At 48.5% G+C, this 21097-nt stretch overlaps 1 protein-coding gene across 2 annotated transcripts in view; it reads right to left on the reverse strand.

Moving 5' to 3' along the window:
• The window catches only part of SLC25A17 (solute carrier family 25 member 17), a 55393-nt gene that overhangs the window by 21797 nt on the left and 12499 nt on the right, over nucleotides 1–21097 (reverse strand). For both annotated transcript variants that reach the window (XM_074941672.1, XM_074941671.1), the window contains exons 2-3: nucleotides 10275–10335; nucleotides 7521–7587 (exon numbers count right to left, since the gene is read on the reverse strand). In XM_074941672.1, the coding sequence (XP_074797773.1) occupies nucleotides 7521–7587; nucleotides 10275–10335 (128 nt within the window). The remainder of the gene's footprint in view (nucleotides 1–7520; nucleotides 7588–10274; nucleotides 10336–21097) is intronic.

Here is a 21097-nt window from a genome sequence, read left to right on the forward strand (position 1 = left end):
CCGCTGTTAGCCACAGGGAGGGGGAAGGGTTGAGGGGGTAGCCACGCGGTGGGGGGAGGCAAAATGCGACCTTGTAACAAAAGCACATGTGCTATGTATGTAATGTTAACAGCAAGGTTTACCCTGAAAGAGTGTAGCCAGTGTTTTATAAAATGTGTCTTTTTAAATACCGCTGTCCCTTTTTTTTTCTCCACCAGCTGCATGTGTTTCAATGATCACAGGATCTTCTCCTTCCCAGAGGCTAGTGAAGATTAGAAAGAAAAAAAAAACGCACTCGAGATGAAATGTTCTCCGAGCTCATGCTGTCCTCCCACACTGACAGAGCACAGACGAATGCGTGGAGGCAAATAATGTCAGAGTGCAGGAAAGCACAAAATGACCGGGAGGAGAGGTGGCGGGCTGAAGAGAGTAAGTGGCGGGCTGAAGAGAGGGCTGAAGCTGAAAGGTGGTGGCAGCGTGATGAGAGGAGGCAGGATTCAATGCTGAGGCTGCTGGAGGATCAAACCAGTATGCTCCAGTGTATGGTTGAGCTGCAGCAAAGGCAGCTGGAGCACAGACTGCCACTACAGCCCCTGTGTAACCAACCGCCCTCCTCCCCAAGTTCCATAGCCTCCACACCCAGACGCCCAAGAACGCGGTGGGGGGGCCACCGGCCAACCAGCCACTCCGCCACAGAGGATTGCCCAAAAAAAAGAAGGCTGTCATTCAATAAATTTTAAAGTTGTAAACTTTTAAAGTGCTGTGTGGCATTTTCCTTCCCTCCTCCACCACCCCTCCTGGGCTACCTTGGTAGTCATTCCCCTATTTGTGTGATGAATGAATAAAGAATGCATGAATGTGAAGCAACAATGACTTTATTGCCTCTGCAAGCGGTGATCGAAGGGAGGAGGGGAGGGTGGTTAGCTTACAGGGAAGTAGAGTGAACCAAGGGGCGGGGAGTTTCATCAAGGAGAAACAAACAGAACTTTCACACCGTAGCCTGGCTAGTCATGAAACTGGTTTTCAAAGCTTCTCTGATGCTTACCGCGCCCTCCTGTGCTCTTCTAACCGCCCTGGTGTCTGGCTGCGCGTAACCAGCAGCCAGGTGATTTGCCTCAACCTCCCACCCCGCCATAAACGTCTCCCCCTTACTCTCACAGATATTGTGGAGCACACAGCAAGAAGTAATAACAGTGGGAATATTGGTTTCGCTGAGGTCTAAGCGAGTCAGTAAACTGCGCCAGCGCGCCTTTAAACGTCCAAATGCACATTCTACCACCATTCTGCACTTGCTCAGCCTGTAGTTGAACAGCTCCTGACTACTGTCCAGGCTGCCTGTGTACGGCTTCATGAGCCATGGCATTAAGGGGTAGGCTGGGTCCCCAACGATAACTATAGGCATTTCAACATCCCCAACAGTTATTTTCTGGTCTGGGAATAAAGTCCCTTCCTGCAGCTTTTGAAACAGACCAGAGTTCCTGAAGATGCGAGCGTCATGTACCTTTCCCGGCCATCCCACGTTGATGTTGGTGAAACGTCCCTTGTGATCCACCAGAGCTTGCAGCACTATTGAAAAGTACCCCTTGCGGTTTATGTACTCGCCGGCTTGGTGCTCCGGTGCCAAGATAGGGATATGGGTTCCGTCTATGGCTCCACCACAGTTAGGGAATCCCATTGCAGCAAAGCCATCCACTATGACCTGCACATTTCCCAGGGTCACTACCCTTGATATCAGCAGATCTTTGATTGCGTGGGCTACTTGCATCACAGCAGCCCCAACAGTAGATTTGCCCACTCCAAATTGATTCCCAACTGACCGATAGCTGTCTGGCGTTGCAAGCTTCCACAGGGCTATCGCCACTCGCTTCTCAACTGTGAGGGCTGCTCTCATCTTGGTATTCATGCGCTTCAGGGCAGGGGAAAGCAAGTCACAAAGTTCCATGAAAGTGCCCTTACGCATGCGAAAGTTTCGCAGCCACTGGGAATTGTCCCAGACCTGCAACACTACGCGGTCCCACCAGCCTGTACTTGTTTCTCGAGCCCAGAATCGGCGTTCCACAGCATGAACCTGCCCCATTAGCACCATTATGCATGCATTGGCAGGGCCCATGCTTTCAGAGAAATCTGTGTCCATGTCCTGATCACTCACGTGACCGTGCTGACGTCGCCTCCTCGCCCGGTAGCGCTTTGCCAGGTTCTGGTGCTGCATATACTGCTGGATAATGTGTGTGGTGTTTAATGTGCTCCTAATTGCCAAAGTGAGCTGAGCGGCCTCCATGCTTGCCTTGGTATGGCGTCCGCACAGAAAAAAGGCACGGAATGATTGTCTGCCGTTGCTCTGATGGAGGGAGGGGCGACTGACGACACGGCTTACAGGGTTGGCTTCAGGGAGCTAAAATCAACAAAGGGGGTGGCTTTACATCAAGGAGTATTTCAGGCAGGACTTCACGGAGGGTTCCAATAAGAAATGGTGCACCTAAGTTATTATTCTTATTGGAACAAGGAGGTTAGCCTGGCCTCTGATTGATACATGGCTAGATTTACCTCGCTGCACCTTCTCTGTGAGTGACTGCAGTGTGACCCAGAGGAATGAGTCCCCTAGACGGGGGAGGAGGCAAATGAGTACAGAACAAATCTGGTCTATTTCTTGTTTTGATCCACTCCATCTATCTTTTACACCTTTGGCTGGCAGCAGACGGTGCAGAAGGACTGCATGCCATCCACATCTCATGGCTGCTCGGCAGAAGACGGTACAATAGGACTGCTAGCAATCCATATTGCCTGCCTGCTCACCATAAGACGGTTCAATAGGACTGACTGCAGGACTAAAGACAATGACCTGGTCAAGTCACTCCAAAATTAGTCCCTGCGCCCATGTCTGCCCAGGCGCTCCCAGCCGACGCGGCCAGGAGCACCTTGGACATGACGATGACGGCTACCAGTCGTATTGTACCGTCTGCTGCCACAAGGCAATGGGTTGCTGCTGCTGTGTAGCAATGCAGTACCGCGTCTGCCAGCACCCAGGAGACATACGGTGACGGTTACCTGAGCGGGCTCCATGCTTGCGGTGGTATGGCGTCCGCACAGGTAACTCAGGAAAAAAGGCGCAAAACGATTGTCTGCCCTTGCTTTCACGGAGGGAGGGAGGGAAGGGGGGACTGACGATATATACCCAGAACCACCCGCGACAATGTTTCAGCCCCATCAGGCATTGGGATCTCAACCCAGAATTCCAATGGGCAGCGGAGACTGCGGGAACTGTGGGATAGCTACCGACAGTGCAACGCTCCGGAAGTCGACTCTAGCCTCGGTACTGTGGAAGCACTCTGCCGAGTTAATGCACTTAATGCACTTAGAGTATTTTCTGTGGGGACACACACACTCGAATATATAAAACCGATTTCTAAAAAACCGACTTCTATAAATTCGACCTTATTCCGTAGTGTAGACATACCCTAACAGTAGTAAGGTTAGAAAAAAACAGATCTTCCTTCTATAGGAGAACGGAGTATAGAAACAGCCACCAAGTGAACTCTCAGGGAACTGACAGAGTTCTTTTCTGTTAGGTGAAGCAGATAATCCAGAAGAAAATATATGGAAACCTGCAAGGGAGGGGTACCCTTCCACTGGGACCACACAGAGAATCTTTTCCATTTCATGACCAGGGGCCTGTGAAAATTCCAATTTCATGAACTGTGCAGAAAATGCTAAATTAGTCCAATATCACTATTTTTCCAACAGCAAAGAGGTAGAAGTAGGCATTCATGCAAGCCAGTCTTGTAATTGGTATGGCTTGTAGTGTGTTCTGGGTAGCAGCGGCACTGGCTTTTGTTTGTCACATAAACCAGCTCCTGAGTCCCTCCCACAAATGCTGCCGCATGGTAGGAGCCACACAGAGCACAAGACTGGTGCACATGGATGCTCATTTCCAACTCCCTGCTGTTGGAAAAATCATAGCAGTTTGGCAGTCATGCATATTCCACAAAATTCTATATTTTACCATTACACTGCCATGAATTTTTTTTAAAAAGCCATGATTTTCTCAGGGTCTTATTCATGAAGTAAGTGCATTTGGTGGATGGCTTTCTGCTATTTAAAAGCATGTTTTTAACTTTAAAGGAACAGTCCATTTCCTGGGGAGTTAACCAAGGAGCATCCTCATACATCTAATAATTGTCAGGAACCAGGGAGGACAATTCAAAGACAGTGGCTTCATCAGGAGAAGGTGAGGAAGTGTTCAGTGATGACATCACAGTATCAACCTGTTCTGATGCCTGCTGAACCTCCTTACCACATGGGCCAGACTCTGGAGATTTAAGTTCCACCACTTACTGCGTACTGGGATTGGCACTAGATAGAGTGACTGGACAGAGACTTAGTAGTAGTAGGTGCAGGAGATGAGGACCTAGTGTCTGGAGGGACACCCTGAGGATTCCAAAAAAGACATTACTGGATCTGATATGGTATCAGAGACCAACCCCAAAGCATCCGATCCCTGGACCTGGTCCAGTGAGAATGCCAGTGCCAAGACCACAACCAGCAGAAAGGGAAATCTGAGACCTCCTGTAATGAGTGTGTATGATCCCACCTCCAACTCCAGGGAGGAGTAAGTATAATCAGAAAGCCAAGGTGGTGCAGTACCAGGCGGTGCAGCAGGACATTGGGACCCGGAAGGACAAGAAGTAGATAGTAACAGGGGAAGCATTAGCAGCTTTCTTGCTAATGGTACTGTTTGTCTTCCCTGCTAAACAGCACAGCTTTTGGCTACCATCAGTATCATCAACTGGAAGGCAGAAGCTCGCTGTGAATTGGGGAGCAGAGAGGGATAAGAAGGGAAGCAAGGGGAGTTACTAAGACTGAGAGGGAGGGAGTAGCCAGCTCCAGGATGGAAAGGGGCATCCCAGCAATTTCTACTTCCATTCCTATGCCAGTTCCTCAGTGGCTGGCACACACACACCTGCCCTCACTGGACTGGGTATCTCTATCAGCAATGGCTGGTCAGACTGGGCTGGACTAGGGACTCACATGAGTGACCATCTCTTCCAGCCAGCCCTGTGTGGTCCCTGAACACTAACCCCAGCCAATGTAAAAGAAGAAGAGGAGAGGAGAGTTGTTGCTACCTGCTCCCTGGAGGCAAACCTGTTCCCATGCACCAACACATCCACTCCATACCCTCCTCCAGGTCCTACTCCGGCCTCTACAAGATAATATGGGAGCAGAAAACATTGGGGGGCCAGAAACATACATCAACCCTTGTACTAGTTCCATTATGTAGGTGCTAGCCCTCACCACCTCCCAGTTCCACCACAATGGTACCAAAAACTGCGTAGCCCCTCATAGTACCAAGGATGAAACAGGTACCAAAGCTTGCATTGCATGAATGGGCAATGCCGGTACCTCAATGTCTTGCAGCAAAGGTGAGTCTGGAACCAAGAAGCAAAGGAAGTCCCTCAGGTGTCATCTGTACCGAGAGGGAGAGATGCCCCAGAACATTCACTGACAATTAAGTCAATGCTGAAGAAGATCCTAACAATGCAGCCAGTCTTCATGGTACCAAAGGTGGTGCCGGACACAACAACTCTACATTGCTAGTCAGGTATGTGATACCAGGGAGTTGCCTAGCTGGGCCTGGAGCTCTAACCTCAGTGCCCACCTTTTTCCTGTGTGATGTCGTTGCGGTCCTAGCCCTCATGAACAAAGAGGGCTTTTCTGGCTAGAAGAACGTGAACTGTCTGCTTTCTTCAGCCATTTGTGCAGCACCAGAGAAGGAGAGCGGCATCTTTTCTCTGACTCCCTCTGGCAAGGGGATACCGCCAAGTCTAGTAGTGCAGTCCTGGGTGGATTAAGTCTGAACCCCTGTGTACCGAGTGGCTGGGTTCCAAGTGGAGGCATAAAGCAGTTTCCATGAAGAGATGTCGAAGTCTTACTTTCCTAGACTTAAACCCCTGCAGATAGGGCTCCTATACCTAATATGTCCTCCCCATAAACCCTAAACAATGGGAGTGAGGATTGCTGACTAGCATAGATTTGTTACAGCCAGAAAAGCACTTAAACCCTGGGGATTTAGGCATGCCCCAGGACAGAGCTTGAAAAGCTCCAACAAAAACAAGCAAAAATTTGCCAAAAGCAAGTACACTAACTAAAACTATATACAATAATAATTTTTAGAAAACATTATTTCATAAGAGAAAGGAAAAGGTGTGATGAGCACACACATTCCAACTATCATGGTAAAAAGGAACTGAGGAGGATTGAGGCAGCTCTGCCCTTTGTACCTTAGGCTAACAGCGAAGCTCTGCTGAGAGCACATGCACCACCCTGACAGATATCAATATGGGGAAAAAATTTACTGCCTTGGGTGCACTGACACGCGCACACACACACACACTTGAAGTGAAATGGACATGTGCAACCATTTGAAGAACTTGGATTTTCAATTTTGCTGTAAGTGTAAGAAGTCTCATTTTTACAGTCTTTCAAATCCAACTATTACATCCTCAAATCTCTCTCTTATTATGGACGCCTTGATTTCTGTAGCTGTTTACACCTTCTATAAATTCCTCAGAATTGATAATGGAAATACAGAACTGTGAGTCAAAGATGGTATCAGCTAGTTTACAAGTGTTTTTTTCTCCCCATGCTCACTCTTACTTTTTGGCATTTGCTTTCCCAGAGCCTTACACACAGTTTATTGTTGATCCTGCATGATTCTCAGGTCACAAAAATCATGACATCCATATCTGTGGATTCCTCTTTCACTCCTTTTCTATTTTTAGGGGGTAGGGAAAGTGTTTAAACTAGGCCTGGTCTACACTGGAAAAATAAGTATGTCAGGATTGTGAAAAATCCAAACCCATAAGCGATGTAGACAGCGCTAGGTCGACAGAATTCTTCAGTCAACCTAACTACTGCCTCTTGGGGAGGTAGATTACCTATGCCAATGGGAGTTTTAACTGTAGACAGACTCCTAGTTTCACCAATTGTAACTGCATGGGTAAAGTCTGAAAAAGGCAAAATGTTATTAGGCAAACTGGAACCTGGCTAGGATGCTAGGACTGACAACTCTACTCTAGTGTAAAATACCAGGAATTCTTGGAGTAAGAGCTCCAAGGGAGGGTTACATACACACCTACTTCTCAGTCAGTACTTTTCAACAAGGTTCTGTAGGCAGGCATGCAACTCCTACAGCACAGCTCTATGCAAGGACATGAAGGTTAACTTCTGCTACACAGGATCCTAGTTCTCCATCCTGGGTCCAAAAAGCCATTTGTGGGATTCTCCAGGTGGTGGGGGAGAAGAAAGAATGAACCTTTGACTGGAAAGCATACCCCAAAACAGCCTATTATTTATGGTGGCTAGGTTATCTAAAAGGAGACTGCACCTGTATGATTAGAAACTCATACCACAGAGAATCCAGACAAATGAAGTGACTGATATATGGAGACTAGTATATCCAGATATATGGAGGCTCACTGGATGCACATACACAGCACTTCTGAAGGTTTACTTTTATCAAGATAATTGTGAACATCTGTACTTACAGGCCTTCTTCTTTGATTATCTCCAGTAGCACTGTGTGTGTTGTCTTGGACTTGCGTTTCTCATCAACTGGAAGACAAAAGACAGATCTAATTTTTAGCAATATAAAAGTTGAAAGTACTCATCATCAACTCCTTATTCCTCTACTCCTCTAAATCTGCCAATTTCGCCGTCTCCATAAATGACTCAGTTTTCTCCCAGCTCCCTAGCCACCCCTGAAAGCATCTCTCTCTTTCCACTTGATATTTAAGGTTTCCTGCCTCCTTATTTGTTTCCTCCCCAACAACACTAAGGGCAGGTCTACACTATGGGGCTCAGTCCATCTAAGTTATGCAACTCCAGTTACGTGAATAACGTAGCTTAGGTCGACCTTTCGCGGTGTCTACACCGCACTGGGTCAATGGGAGAAACTCTCCTGTCAACTTAGCTTATGCTTCTTGTTCCGGTGGAATACCGGAGTCGACAGGAAAGCAATCGGCAGTCGATTTAGCGGGTCTTCACTAGACTTACTAAATCAACCCCTGTGGATCGATTGCCGCGCATCGATCCCCTGGTAAGTGGAGAGAAGCCCTGAGATGTGCCCATGGGCAGCTGCCCCTTAACTTCTGTTAATTCCTGATCTGATAATTGGACCATGAATCAGAGGTGGGACTCCCTTCCCTGTTTCACTGTCAAAAACATTCCCTGACCCCCAGATCCGAATAAACCTGCCTCTTACAGCCAGTTTACAGGTGACCATGCATTGGGAAAAAGCCTCGTTTTCTAAGAGCTGAGGACTGCTGTACAGTATTATGGGGCTAATTCAAGAATACATCTCTGAATATTTGTCAAATGATCTCATCCCAGTTCTTAATAAAGCTTTAGCCTAATATCAGATGCCTTCTGGTTCTGTAGCTTATAAGTAGGAAATACTCAGGCTTGACTACCATGGGCTGTTCAGGAGTTAAAGTTTAATTTTGGGAAACATGGGATATTTGTACTTCCAATTTCGCTCTCACTCTGTGCTTTTAAATTCCCCTATGGCACAATGCCTTAGGCAAGAATGTGCTTGTTTTTCTCCTGCACATAGTGTTGTTCCCATGGGCTGGCAAGACCAGTCTGCACTTAAAACGCTGCATCAGCACAGCTGCTATAGCACTTTAATGAAGATGCTCTAAGCTGACGGGAGAGACTGTTCTCGCATTGGTGTAGTTAATCCACTTCCCTGAGAAGCGATAGTTACGTCAGTGGGAGAAGCAGTGCTGGCTACACGGGGAGTTAGGTCAATATAACTACTTCAGGTTTCAGAGTAGCAGCCATGTTAGTCTGTATCCGCAAAAAGAAAAGGAGGACTTGTGGCACCTTAGAGACTAAGAAATTTATTTGAGCTCAAATAAACGCTCAAATAAATGCGTTAGTCTCTAAAGTGCCATAACTACTTCAACCATTTTTCACACTCCTGAGCAACGAACTTATTCCAAGATAGGTCTGTAGTGCAGACCAGACTTTAGACATTCAAATGTGAGCCATAAGTCACACAGCAATGACTTTTCAGCTAATTAAAGAGTCAGTCAGTGCTGTTCCTAAAGGGATAATCAGCCTTAACTAGAAGAATGTTGCTGGTGATGAGGAAGGAACAAAAGGAAAGATCCTTGTTTACACAGAGGAGATCCCTATGATGGGGGTGTGCCAGGCCTCGCAGTCCTAACATACTCTGCCTCAGGAAAGGAGCAGTGAAAGTGGGTCCCCCAGGGCTGCCTAGAAAGGCTGCAGGGAAGCAGCCAATCAGAGTGCAGCAGGCTCAGCTAAAAGGAGCTGCAGGGCCTGAGCAGGTTGGTTCCTAGCTGGAACCAGAAGGGTGAGGAAGGACTGGAAGACAAAGAGACTCTCTAGGAAGGAGGCCTGGGAAAGACACTGCTCAAGCAGGGATAAGACAGAGAGAACCCAAAAACTGTAACCCTAAGGTAATGGGCGAAGGTGATGGGACTCAGTGGGAAGCAACCCAGGGAATACAGCAGCAGGGTCCCAGACTTGGGACCTGGAGTAGTGGGCGGGCCTGGTTCCCTGGGGAAGTGGCCTAAGCCCTGAGAAGGGTTCAGAGAAGCTGGGAATGGGTGACAGGGAATGGATCACTTGGTAATTACCTGTTTTGTTCATTCCCTATGAGGCACATGGCATTGGCCACTATTGGAAGACAGGATACTGGGCTAGATGGACCTTTGGTCTGACCCAGTATGGCTGTTCTTATGAGATGGGGCTGAAGACCCTGGAGAGAGCCAACTATTAGTGGGACTTTGTTACTCCAGAAGGGGACTGAATTTAAGAGATGATGTGGCTGGACAGCTGGGGCAGCAAGAACACAAAGTCAAAGTCTTGAGGGTGAAAGCCCTGGGGGCAGTGCTCTACAACAAGGCAGAAATGAACTTAAAGCCAGCCCAGAAAGGGGATGAGATCTCTGCAAAGAGGCAGGGCTAAAGACACTAACAAGAGCACTGTGATATGCCCTGCTGGATGCTTGATACCCCAGAAGGTGGTCATTCATTTTAGACTGTGATGTGAACGGAGGGCTGAGCCACTGAAGACCTGCCCAGCAACAGCTGACAGGGGAACAGGAGCAGAAAAAGAGTGCAGGATGATACCCAGGTGACAGGAGGCACTCACAAGAGGTGAGTGCACCCCATCACAATCCCCATGCAACTACTCCCAGAAGTGCCGAGGCTAAAAGGAAATGGAAACAAAGACAGGAGCCACAAAGACACAGGTGTTTAGACACTTACCCTGAAGTCTAAGTCTAGCTGTATCCAAAGGAAAAAATACTGTCATTGCAGTCACACTGCCCTGAAAAATGATAAAACAGTTAATTAGCAATTTTTTGTATATCTGTCTGTAATGAGTTACATACACAATCATTACAAGTTTCTCAGCAAAATTACTCCACATAAACAAGAACTAAACTATATTCTTTGTTAAAAACTGCTTAACAATGATCTTTTGTTTACCCCTGTAAATTCTGTTCCCACCCAAAATCAAAATTTGCTGAATAAAGGTGAAGAGTAATATGCATAACAAAATTTAACAGAAAAAGAAAATGAACCCTATAGATACCAATGACAACTGGAAACTTTTGGTCACAGGGTTAGAGAAAAAGCTTTCAAATGTGATTAAATAAGTTGTAAATAAACTGAAATGATTGCAAAGCTCTCCTTTAGCATAAGTTTTTAGGAGTCTGATGTCAGTAAGCAGATAAAAGAGCACTAGTTTGTTTCTCCATTCCCACTTCTGCTCCACCTATACAAGTCTGATAAAAGGTTATGCTGGAAGGAGGAATGTTAAAATTACATGGCATTCATCCCTCTAAATTAAGATCAAAACAGTGCCCTAGAGCACAATACAAGGGACCATTGTGTTATGGGAGGTGCTGCCTTCTAAATGAGACAAAATAGCGGTTCTCATGCTCATTAAAAATTCAGATGCAGTTTTTGCAAGTCAATCCCAGTGCTTAGCCAAATTCCAATTTAGGAAATTACAGTCTGCTTTCATAAAATTCACCCCGTAGTTTTAATTAGATATAGAGGGTGAAATCTTGGCCAATATTCTCTACTTCTTGTGCAGCACAGCCGTTGGATTCTGTAAACACAGGCACTGGCTTCTAATTTTCCCTGGGGGTGCTAAACCCTGGCTCAGCCCAGGCCCCACCCCCACTCCACCTCTGCCCCCACCCCCGCCCTGGGAGGGAGGGAGAGGAGTTGATCGGCACGGGGGCAGCCAGTGGGCAGGAGGAGGGAGGCTTGGCTGCCGCTGCAGGCTAAGCACCTGCTAATTTTTCTCTGGGGGTGCTCCACACCTGGAGCACCCACAGAGTCGGCATCCATGCTTGTAAATATGGCAGTATGGCTCCTCCCTCCACAACTTCCACTATTTGCCTCACCACCCTGTTTAATGGTTTCAGAGTGGTAGCCGTGTTAGTCTGTATCAGCAAAAACAACAAGGAGTCCTTGTGGCACTTTGTTGGTCTCTAAAGTGCCACAAGGACTCTTTGTTGTTTTTGCCCTGTTGAATCTTACTTTTAAGACTGTAAGCTCTTTAGAATGGAGCAGGCTTTTACTGTACAGCGCCTGGCACAATGGGGCCCCAACCTGGTTGAGCCTCCAGGCACTACTGTAATACTAAGACTCATAAAGTGGCCTGTAAGTATCTTCTTCTCAAGCTTCAGCCTCATCGCTCATAGATGATTTGTAAACAATGAAGCAACAAGGAAGAAAGCAGACATTCCCACTTGAATCCAAGTGATGGCAACAGTGATTTTTTTTTATTATTATTATTATATTTCTATAATGTGGCTCTGAGGTAAGCCAAGACTTCTTTTTTTGCCTTGTGTGAAAGAGTTGGCATGCCTGGGTTATTCTGTGCACTCAATTTTGTATTATATGCTGAACTTTCTTGATTATCCACATCATCAGCATGATTGGTGGATCTGCAGCTGTCCAGGGGATGTCTACACTACAGGTGCTACAGCAGCACACCTGCAGCGCTACTACTATGCTGTGGTAATGTAGACAATACAGCAACAGAAGGAGTTCTTCTGTTGCAGTAGTAAATCCACCCCCTCAAGAGGCGGTGGCTATGTCAATGGAAGAATTCTTCTGTCAACCTAGCTGCGTCTACAGTGGGAGATACGTAAACCTAACTATGTTGCACAGGGCATGAAATATTTCACAGCCCTGAGCAACAAAGCCAGGTTGGCTTACATTTTAGGTGTAGGCCAGGCCTTACTCTGGACACAATGGCGAAAGTAGACAGGGACTGTATTTTAAGGGTGTTCCTTCTCTGAGCAGGGGAGCGTCACATGTAAGCTGGAGGTGCAGAGGAGGGAGAGAGAGAAGGAGGGACTCCGCCCAGCCTGAACACTAGCAGACCTCACTTCTCGAAAGGGTGAGATCAGACTAGGATGGGGGTGAATCTCAGGACTTTTCTTATACTGTAAATTTCTGTAACTCTGCACTTAAGAGTAAAATGACTACAGTTAAGAGATTACTTTACTAAAAGTCTATGTTCCTTGCTTTCATACCACATTGTCCAAAAAGGGGTTAAACAAAAAGCTAGGGTTGCCCACAGCTGGGTGGAACTCTGTCTATGTGTATATGCAATTAGGAGGTCTGGGACACTGATTTGGGGATTTAGAGTAGCTAGACTGCAGGTCCCAAGGAAGTACTCAGACAAGAGGCCTGATCCTGGGAGTGCACCCTAGAAACCCAAAGCTAGACTCCGTGACTAGACTCTACCCAGACTCAGTTGGCTTAAAAGCACATGGGACCCAGCAGCTGGGTCCACTTGCAATAGACTGGTGACTGTACAGAGGAGGCACTGGGCCAGCTGCAACACCTTCCTTCACAGCAATTGCAAAATCTTGACTAGCAAGTCTGTTTCTGTAGATGGACAGCTTGGTCAATCTGAATTGCTTCCAGTCAGTTCCTGAGTAGAGAGCCTCCTGGTATGAAGAAGTTTTTTTTCTGATTTGTGCAAACAAAATTGAGCAAATTCAGCTGGAATTGTCTAATTCCATGGAACAGAGCAGGTTATTAAAGGGGAGACATGCCCTATCTTCTCCGGTCAAATTCCAGCTAATGTAGCTCATTGAAAGCATAAGAGCACTGGGCTCGAGTCTTTTGTTGGTAGAGATTGTTTAACACCCTCTTGGGGAAGGGCAAGTGACCAGGACATGTGCGGTCAGACCTAGTGGTCAGAGCAGGAGTCAGTCCGAGTCCGGTACTGGGAAATCAGAGTCTGTGAGAGGCCAGAAGGCAGAGTCAAGTATCAGGAGGCAGGCAGGGTCAGAAGCCAGAGCACAGTGTCTCTTGCGAGCAGGGTCTGGAGCAGAGGCAGGCAGTCTATGTTGTTGCTCACACAGCTCCCCTTCAGGGCTTCCTGTTTTATATTTTGCTATTGGCCAATCAAGGAGCTGTCTGAGGCCACCACTCTGGTCCTGCTGGGTGGTACTTCCTGCCAAGCTGAGCCCCATAGGGTCCTCAAGTAGGAGCACAGCCTAAGCCTCTTGTGGTGATTGTAGAGGCATCAGTAGCCCTGAACCCCGCAGATACCAGCCTTGCAGGTTGTAACATCATTCCCGCTTACAGGCCCCTTCAAGGTGGTATCAGTCCAGGCTTGTCAGGGCTAGTTTTGTGGAATTTCTCCACCAGGTTAGGGGCATGGACATGGGAGGCAGACTCCCAAGCACAATTTTCAGCGTCATAGCCTTCCCAATCCAATGGAGAGCACAGGCAGCCACGTATCTGTCTGGAACTGAGGATGCCGTGCACTTCGTATTCATCGTGACCCTAGATTTCGAGCGGTTGAGGTAGCAGTGTGGTTTGGCTGGGGGGAGAGTTCTCATTATAGGGCTTCAGAAAGGAGAAATGGAAAACTGGGTGTATTTTGAGAGACTGGGGAAGCTGGAGTTTGAAGATAAATTGGTTAATCTGATGGCATATCAGGAAAGGTCCCAGGAACTGGTGGTCCAATTTGCAGGAGGATCGCCTGGTCTGGAGGTGTTTGATGGCAAGCCAAATCTTTTGGTCTACCATAAATACTGGAGCTTCTTGTCATCAACAATCTGCATGCCGCTTGTAGACCTCCTTCGCCTCTTCAAGGTGGTTCTTGAGCTTTTCCTGAATGAGATGGATCCGTTGGAACCCATCAGTGGCAGTGGGATTCGGAGAGATTGCTGGTAACACCAGGTGGAAATGGGGATGAAATCTGTATTTAGCAAAGAAGGAGCTCCGACCCTTAGAGGCACAGTCAGCGTTGTTTTAAGAAAACTACATATGGCAGGAGTGTGGACTTGGTTCACCCATTTAGTCTGCATTTTTCTTTTCAAACACACCCAGAAAGTTTGAATGGAGGTTGTTCGTAACTCTGAAATGTTTGTAACTCGGAACAAAAAGTTATGGTTGTTCTTTCAAAAGTTTACAACTGAATATTGACTTAATACAGCTTTGAAACTTTACTACGCAGAAGAAAAATGCTGCTTTCCTTTTTTTTAGTTGTTTAAATTTAATACAGTACTGTACTTGTTTTTTCTTTTTTTTTGGTCTCTGCTGCTGCCTGAGTACTTCCAGTTCCAAATGAGATGCGTGGTTGACTGGTCAGTTCGTAACTCTGGTGTTCGTAACTCTGAGGTTCTACTGTACTTGTCAAGGAGGCTGAGGTTCTTGCCTGGGGCCATTCCTGTCTGGCTAGCCCCCACTGTCAAGAGTTCTGCTTCCAAGGGTCTCCTTCCGTCCTGGGGCCCCAGGTGCAGGTCAGCTGGGGGTTGGTTGCTTTGTTGGAGGCACACTTTCTGAAAGTATTCAGGGAAGCTAATTTTCCTCTGCCACCAGGAGATACATGGGTCATGCCACTCCAACCAAGGAATGCCAAAGAATGGGGACCGGATCACATTGAGGCATACTGTTTCTCAGTGCTTCTCTACTATGGCCTCTTGGATTACTGGTCCTGATGATAGGGGCAACCCAACAATCATCTCCAAAAGGTCCAGTGTGGGTTTCAGCCGCAAGGGGATCTGGAGGGTTTGGACTTCTTCAGCATCTATAAAGTTGGCAGCGGCCCTAGTCTATCATTGCTGACTGTGGGGGAGATCTGCTGTGCCTGCTCCAAAACCTGCAACTGCAGTAGCAACTGGAAGTGCAGGGAGGCACCAGAGTTCCCAGGTCGGGTTCTACTTGAGAACAGGGAAAGGGGGTGGTGGTGGTTATGGAGCATGGAGCTCTGGTGGTACCCACACTGTGCTCCCCTACTGGGCCTGGGCTGGTCCGTTTCCCAAGTTCTTCTATGCTGGGCAGGAGGCAAGGGCATGTACTGATCCCCTGCACTAAAAACAGAGGTTCAATTGTCATTGACGCGCCTTCTCTCTCTCTCTCTCTTCAGGGTCAGACATTGGCAACCCAGGTTGATCTGCATGGGTTCAGGACTCTATTCGACAAGCCTTGGCATGGAGGGCAGGTAGGGGGGACTGTTGGGCCACCTCTCCTTTCCTTGTTCCATTCATGCAGCCAAGAGTCAATGTGCAGGGCAAGGTCTAGAAAGGTGCCTAGGTAGGTGGGGTTTTCAGTGCAGGTTAGTTCACCTTTTACCTCGTCATTGAGCCCCCAGCGGAATTGGTAAAGTTGGGCTGCCTCATTCCATTCAACATCAGCCACAAGTCATCAGAAATGGGTAGGCTAGGAGGTGGCTGGCCATTGCCCTGGCCAAGTTTCCAGAGGATAGCCCCTGCTGCACAGATGTGAAGCAGCTCTTTGAAGATGGTCACAAAGGCTTGCAGGAAGGCATCCCAGTCAGAGAGCACAGGGCTGTTCTGCTCCAACACTGGGGAGGCCCAGTTAAGTGCTTTACTGTTGACTAGGCTGACTACTGTTCCCACCTTAGTCCAGTCTATGGGGTACACTTGGGGGCAGAGCAGGATGAGCAGCCGGCACTGGTTCAGGAAACCCCAGAATTTCCAATGATCCTCACTGAACCATTCAGGCAGTGGCACTGCGGGAGCTGGTTCAGGGAATGCATGGTCTGTTTGGGCACATAGGGTCATTGCTTCTTCCTGTGAGCATGCGAGCTGCTTGGTTAGGGGTTGTGCTTTGGCAATGAGCTGCGCCACCTGAGCCTGTGACTGGACTGGTTGCTCATGCAGGACCTATGCTTTGGGTATGTCTACACTACGAAATTAGGTCGAATTTATAGAAGTCGGTTTTTTAGAAATCGGTTTTATATATTCGAGTGTGTGTGTCCCCACAGAAAATGCTCTAAGTGCATTAAGTGAATTAACTCGGAGGAGCGCTTCCACAGTACCGAGGCTAGAGTCGACTTCCGGAGTGTTGCACTGTGGGTAGCTATCCCACAGTTCCCGCAGTCTCCGCTGCCCATTGGAATTCTGGGTTGAGATCCCAATGCCTGATGGGGCTAAAACATTGTCGCGGGTGGTTCTGGGTACATATCATCAGGCCCCCGTTCCCTCCCTCCCTCCATGAAAGCAAGGGCAGACAATCGTTTTGCGCCTTTTTTCCTGAGTTACCTGTGCAGACGCCATACCACGGCAAGCATGGAGCTCGCTCAGGTAACCGTCACCATATGTCTCCTGGGTGCTGGCAGACGCGGTACTGCATTGCTACACAGCAGCAGCAACCCATTGCCTTGTGGCAGCAGACGGTGCAATAGGACTGGTAGCCATCATCGTCATGTCCGAGGTGCTCCTGGCCACGTCGGCCAGGAGCGCCTGGGCAGACATGGGCGCAGGGATTAAATTTGGAGTGACCTGATCAAGTCATTCTCTTTAGTCCTGCAGTCAGTCCTATTGAACCATCTTATGGTGAGCAGGCAGGCGATATGGATTGCTAGCAGTCGTATTGTACCATCTTCTGCCAGGCAGGCAAGAGATGAGGATTGCTAGCAGTCCTATTGCATCATCTTCTGCCGGGCCGCCATGAGATGTGGATGGCATGCAGTCCTTCTGCACCGTCTGCTGCCAGCCAAAGATGTAAAAGATAGATGGAGTGTATCAAAACAAGAAATAGACCAGATTTGTTTTGTACTCATTTGCTTCCTACCCCCCCCCGCCCCGACCCCGTCTAGGGGACTCATTCCTCTAGGTCACACTGCAGTCACTCACAGAGAAGGTGCAGCGAGGTAAATCTAGCCATGTATCAATCAGAGACCAGACTAACCTCCTTGTTCCAATAAGAACAATAACTTAGGTGCACCATTTCTTATTGGAACCCTCCGTGAAGTCCTGCCTGAAATACTCCTTGATGTAAAGCCACCCCCTTTGTTGATTTTTAGCTCCCTGAAGCCAACCCTGTAAGCCGTGTCGTCAGTCGCCCCTCCCTGCGTCAGAGCAACGGCAAACAATCGTGCATCTGACTTGAGAGTGCTGTCCAGAGCAGTCACAATGGAGCACTCTGATGGGGCTAAAACATTGTCACGGGTGGTTCTGGGTACATATCGTCAGGCCCCCGTTCCCCTCCCTCCCTCCGTGAAAGCAAGGGCAGACAATCGTTTCGCGCCTTTTTTCCTGAGTTACCTGTGCAGATGCCATACCACGGCAAGCATGGAGCCCGCTCAGGTAACCGTCACCATATGTCTCCTGGGTGCTGGCAGACACGGTACTGCATTGCTACACAGTAGCAGCAACCCCTTGCCTTGTGGCAGCAGACAGTACAATACGACTGGTAGCCGTCATCGTCATGTCCGAGGTGCTCCTGGCCACGTCGGCCAGGAGCACCTCAGCAGACATGGGCGCAGGGACTAAATTTGAAGTGACTTGACCAGGTCATTCTCTTTAGTCCTGCAGTCAGTCCTATTGAACCATCTTATGGCGAGCAGGCAGGCGATATGGATTGCTAGCAGTCCTACTGCATCATCTTCTGCCGGGCAGCCATGAGATGTGGACGGCATGCAGTCCTTCTGCACCGTCTGCTGCCAGCCAAAGACGTAAAAGATAGATGGAGTGGGTCAAAACAAGAAATACACCAGATTTTTTTGTACTCATTTGCTTCCCCCCCTCCCCCGTCTAGGGGACTCATTCCTCTAGGTCACACTGCAGTCACTCACAGAGAAGGTGCAGCGAGGTAAATCTAGCCATGTATCAATCAGAGGCCAGACTAACCTCCTTGTTCCAATAAGAACAATAACTTAGGTGCACCATTTCTTATTGGAACCCTCTGTGAAGTCCTGCCTGAAATACTCCTTGATGTAAAGCCACCCCCTTTGTTGATTTTAGCTCCCTGAAGCCAACCCTGTAAGCCGTGTCGTCAGTCGCCCCTCCCTCCGTCAGAGCAACGGCAGACAATCGTTCCGCACCTTTTTTCTGAGCGGACGCCATACCAAGGCAAGCATGGAGGCCGCTCAGCTCACTTTGGCAATTAGGAGCACATTAAACACCACATGCATTATCCAGCAGTATATGCAGCACCAGAACCTGGCAGAGCAATACCGGGCAAGTAGGCGACGTCAGTGTGGTCGCGTGAGGGATCAGGACATGGACACAGATTTCTCTGAAAGCATGGGCCCTGCCAATGCATGCATCATGGTGCTAATGGGGCAGTTTCATACTGTGGAATGCCGATTCTGGGCTCGGGAAACAAGCACAGACTGGTGGGACCACATAGTGTTGCAGGTCTGGGACGATTCCCAGTGGCTGCGAAACTTTCGCATGCGTAAGGGCACTTTCATGGAACTTTGTGACTTGCTTTCCCCCGTCCTGAAGCGCATGAATACCAAGATGAGAGCAGCCCTCACAGTTGAGAAGCGAGTGGCAATAGCCCTGTGGAAGCTTGCAACGCCAGACAGCTACCGGTCAGTTGGGAATCAATTTGGAGTGGGCAAATCTACTGTTGGGGCTGCTGTGATGCAAGTAGCCCACGCAATCAAAGATCTGCTGATATCAAGGGTAGTGACCCTGGGAAATGTGCAGGTCATAGTGGATGGCTTTGCTGCAATGGGATTCCCTAACTGTGGTGGGGCCATAGACTGAACCCATATCCCTATCTTGGCACCGGAGCACCAAGCCGGCGAGTACATAAACCGCAAGGGGTACTTTTCAATAGTGCTGCAAGCTCTGGTGGATCACAAGGGACGTTTCACCAACATCAACGTGGGATGGCCGGGAAAGGTACATGATGCTCGCATCTTCAGGAACTCTGGTCTGTTTCAAAAGCTGCAGGAAGGGACTTTATTCCCAGACCAGAAAATAACTGTTGGGGATGTTGAAATGCCTATAGTTATCGTTGGGGACCCAGCCTACCCCTTAATGCCATGACTCATGAAGCCGTACACAGGCAGCCTGGACTGTAGTCAGGAGCTGTTCAACTACAGGCTGAGCAAGTGCAGAATGATGGTAGAATGTGCATTTGGACGTTTAAAGGTGCACTGGCGCAGTTTATTGACTCGGTTAGACCGCAGCGAAACCAATATTCCCACTGTTATTACTGCTTGCTGTGTGCTCCACAATATCTGTGAGAGTAAGGGGGAGATGTTTATGGCGGGGTGGGAGGTTGAGGCAAATCGCCTGGCTGCTGTTTACGCGCAGCCAGACACCAGGGCGGTTAGAAGAGCACAGGAGGGTGTGGTGTGCATCAGAGAAGCTTTGAAAACCAGTTTCATGACTGGCCAGGCTACGGTGTGAAAGTTCTGTTTCTCCTTGATGAAACCCCCCGCCCCTCGGTTCACTCTACTTCCCTGTAAGCTAACCACCCTCCCCTCCTCCCTTCGATCACCGCTTGCAGAGGCAATAAAGTCATTGGTGCTTCACATTCATGCATTCTTTATTCATTCATCACACAAATAGGGGGATGACTACCAAGGTAGCCCAGGAGGGGTAGTGGAGGAGGGAAGGAAAATGCCACACAGCACTTTAAAAGTTTACAACTTTAAAGTTTATTGAATGACAGCCTTCTTTTTTTTGGGCAATCCTCTGTGGTGGAGTGGCTGGTTGGCCGGTGGCCCCCCCACCGCGTTCTTGGGCGTCTGGGTATGGAGGCTAAGGAACTTGGGGAGGAGGGCGGTTGGTTACACAGGGGCTGTAGTGGCAGTCTGTGCTCCAGCTGCCTTTGCTGCAGCTCAACCATACACTGGAGCATACTGGTTTGATCCTCCAGCAGCCTCAGCATTGAATCCTGCCTCCTCTCATCACGCTGCCGCCACCTTTCAGCTTCAGCCCTCTCTTCAGCCCGCCACCTCTCCTCCCGGTCATTTTGTGCTTTCCTGCACTCTGACATTATTTGCCTTCACGCATTCGTCTGTGCTCTGTCAGTGTGGGAGGACAGCATGAGCTCAGAGAACATTTCATCATGAGTGCGTTTTTTTTTCTTTCTAATCTTCACTAGCCTCTGGGAAGGAGAAGATCCTCTGATCAATGAAACACATGCAGCTGGTGGAGAAAAAAAAAAGGGACAGCGGTATTTAAAAAGACATTGTATAAAACACTGGCTACACTCTTTCAGGGTAAACCTTGCTGTTAACATTACATACATAGCACATGTGCTTTCGTTACAAGGTCGCATTTTGCCCCCCCCCCCCCACCGCGTGGCTACCCCCTCAACCCTCCCCACTCCCCGTGGCTAACAGCGGGGAACATTTCTGTTCAGCCGCAGGCAAACAGCCCAGCAGGAACGGGCTCCTCTGAATGTCCCCTTAAGAAAAGCATCCTATTTCAACCAGGAGACCATGGATTATATCTCACTCTCCTGAGGATAACACAGAGAGATAAAGAACGGATGTTGTTTGAACGCCAGCAAACATACACTGCAATGCTTTGTTGTACAATGATTCCCGAGTACGTGTTACTGGCCTGGAGTGGTAAAGTGTCCTACCATGAAGGACGCAATAAGTCTGCCCTCCCCAGAAACCTTTTGCAAAGGCTTTGGGAGTACATCCAGGAGAGCCGCGAATGCCAGGGCAAATTAATCCTTTCACATGCTTGCTTTTAAACCATGTATAGTATTTTAAAAGGTACACTCACCAGAGGTCCCTTCTCCGCCTGCCGGGTCCAGGAGGCAGCCTTGGGTGGGTTCGGGGGGCACTGGCTCCAGGTCCAGGGTGAGAAACAGTTCCTGGC

The sequence above is a fragment of the Natator depressus genome, chromosome 1 (genome assembly GCF_965152275.1).
Source record: "Natator depressus isolate rNatDep1 chromosome 1, rNatDep2.hap1, whole genome shotgun sequence".
NCBI classification, from domain to species: Eukaryota; Metazoa; Chordata; order Testudines; family Cheloniidae; genus Natator; species Natator depressus.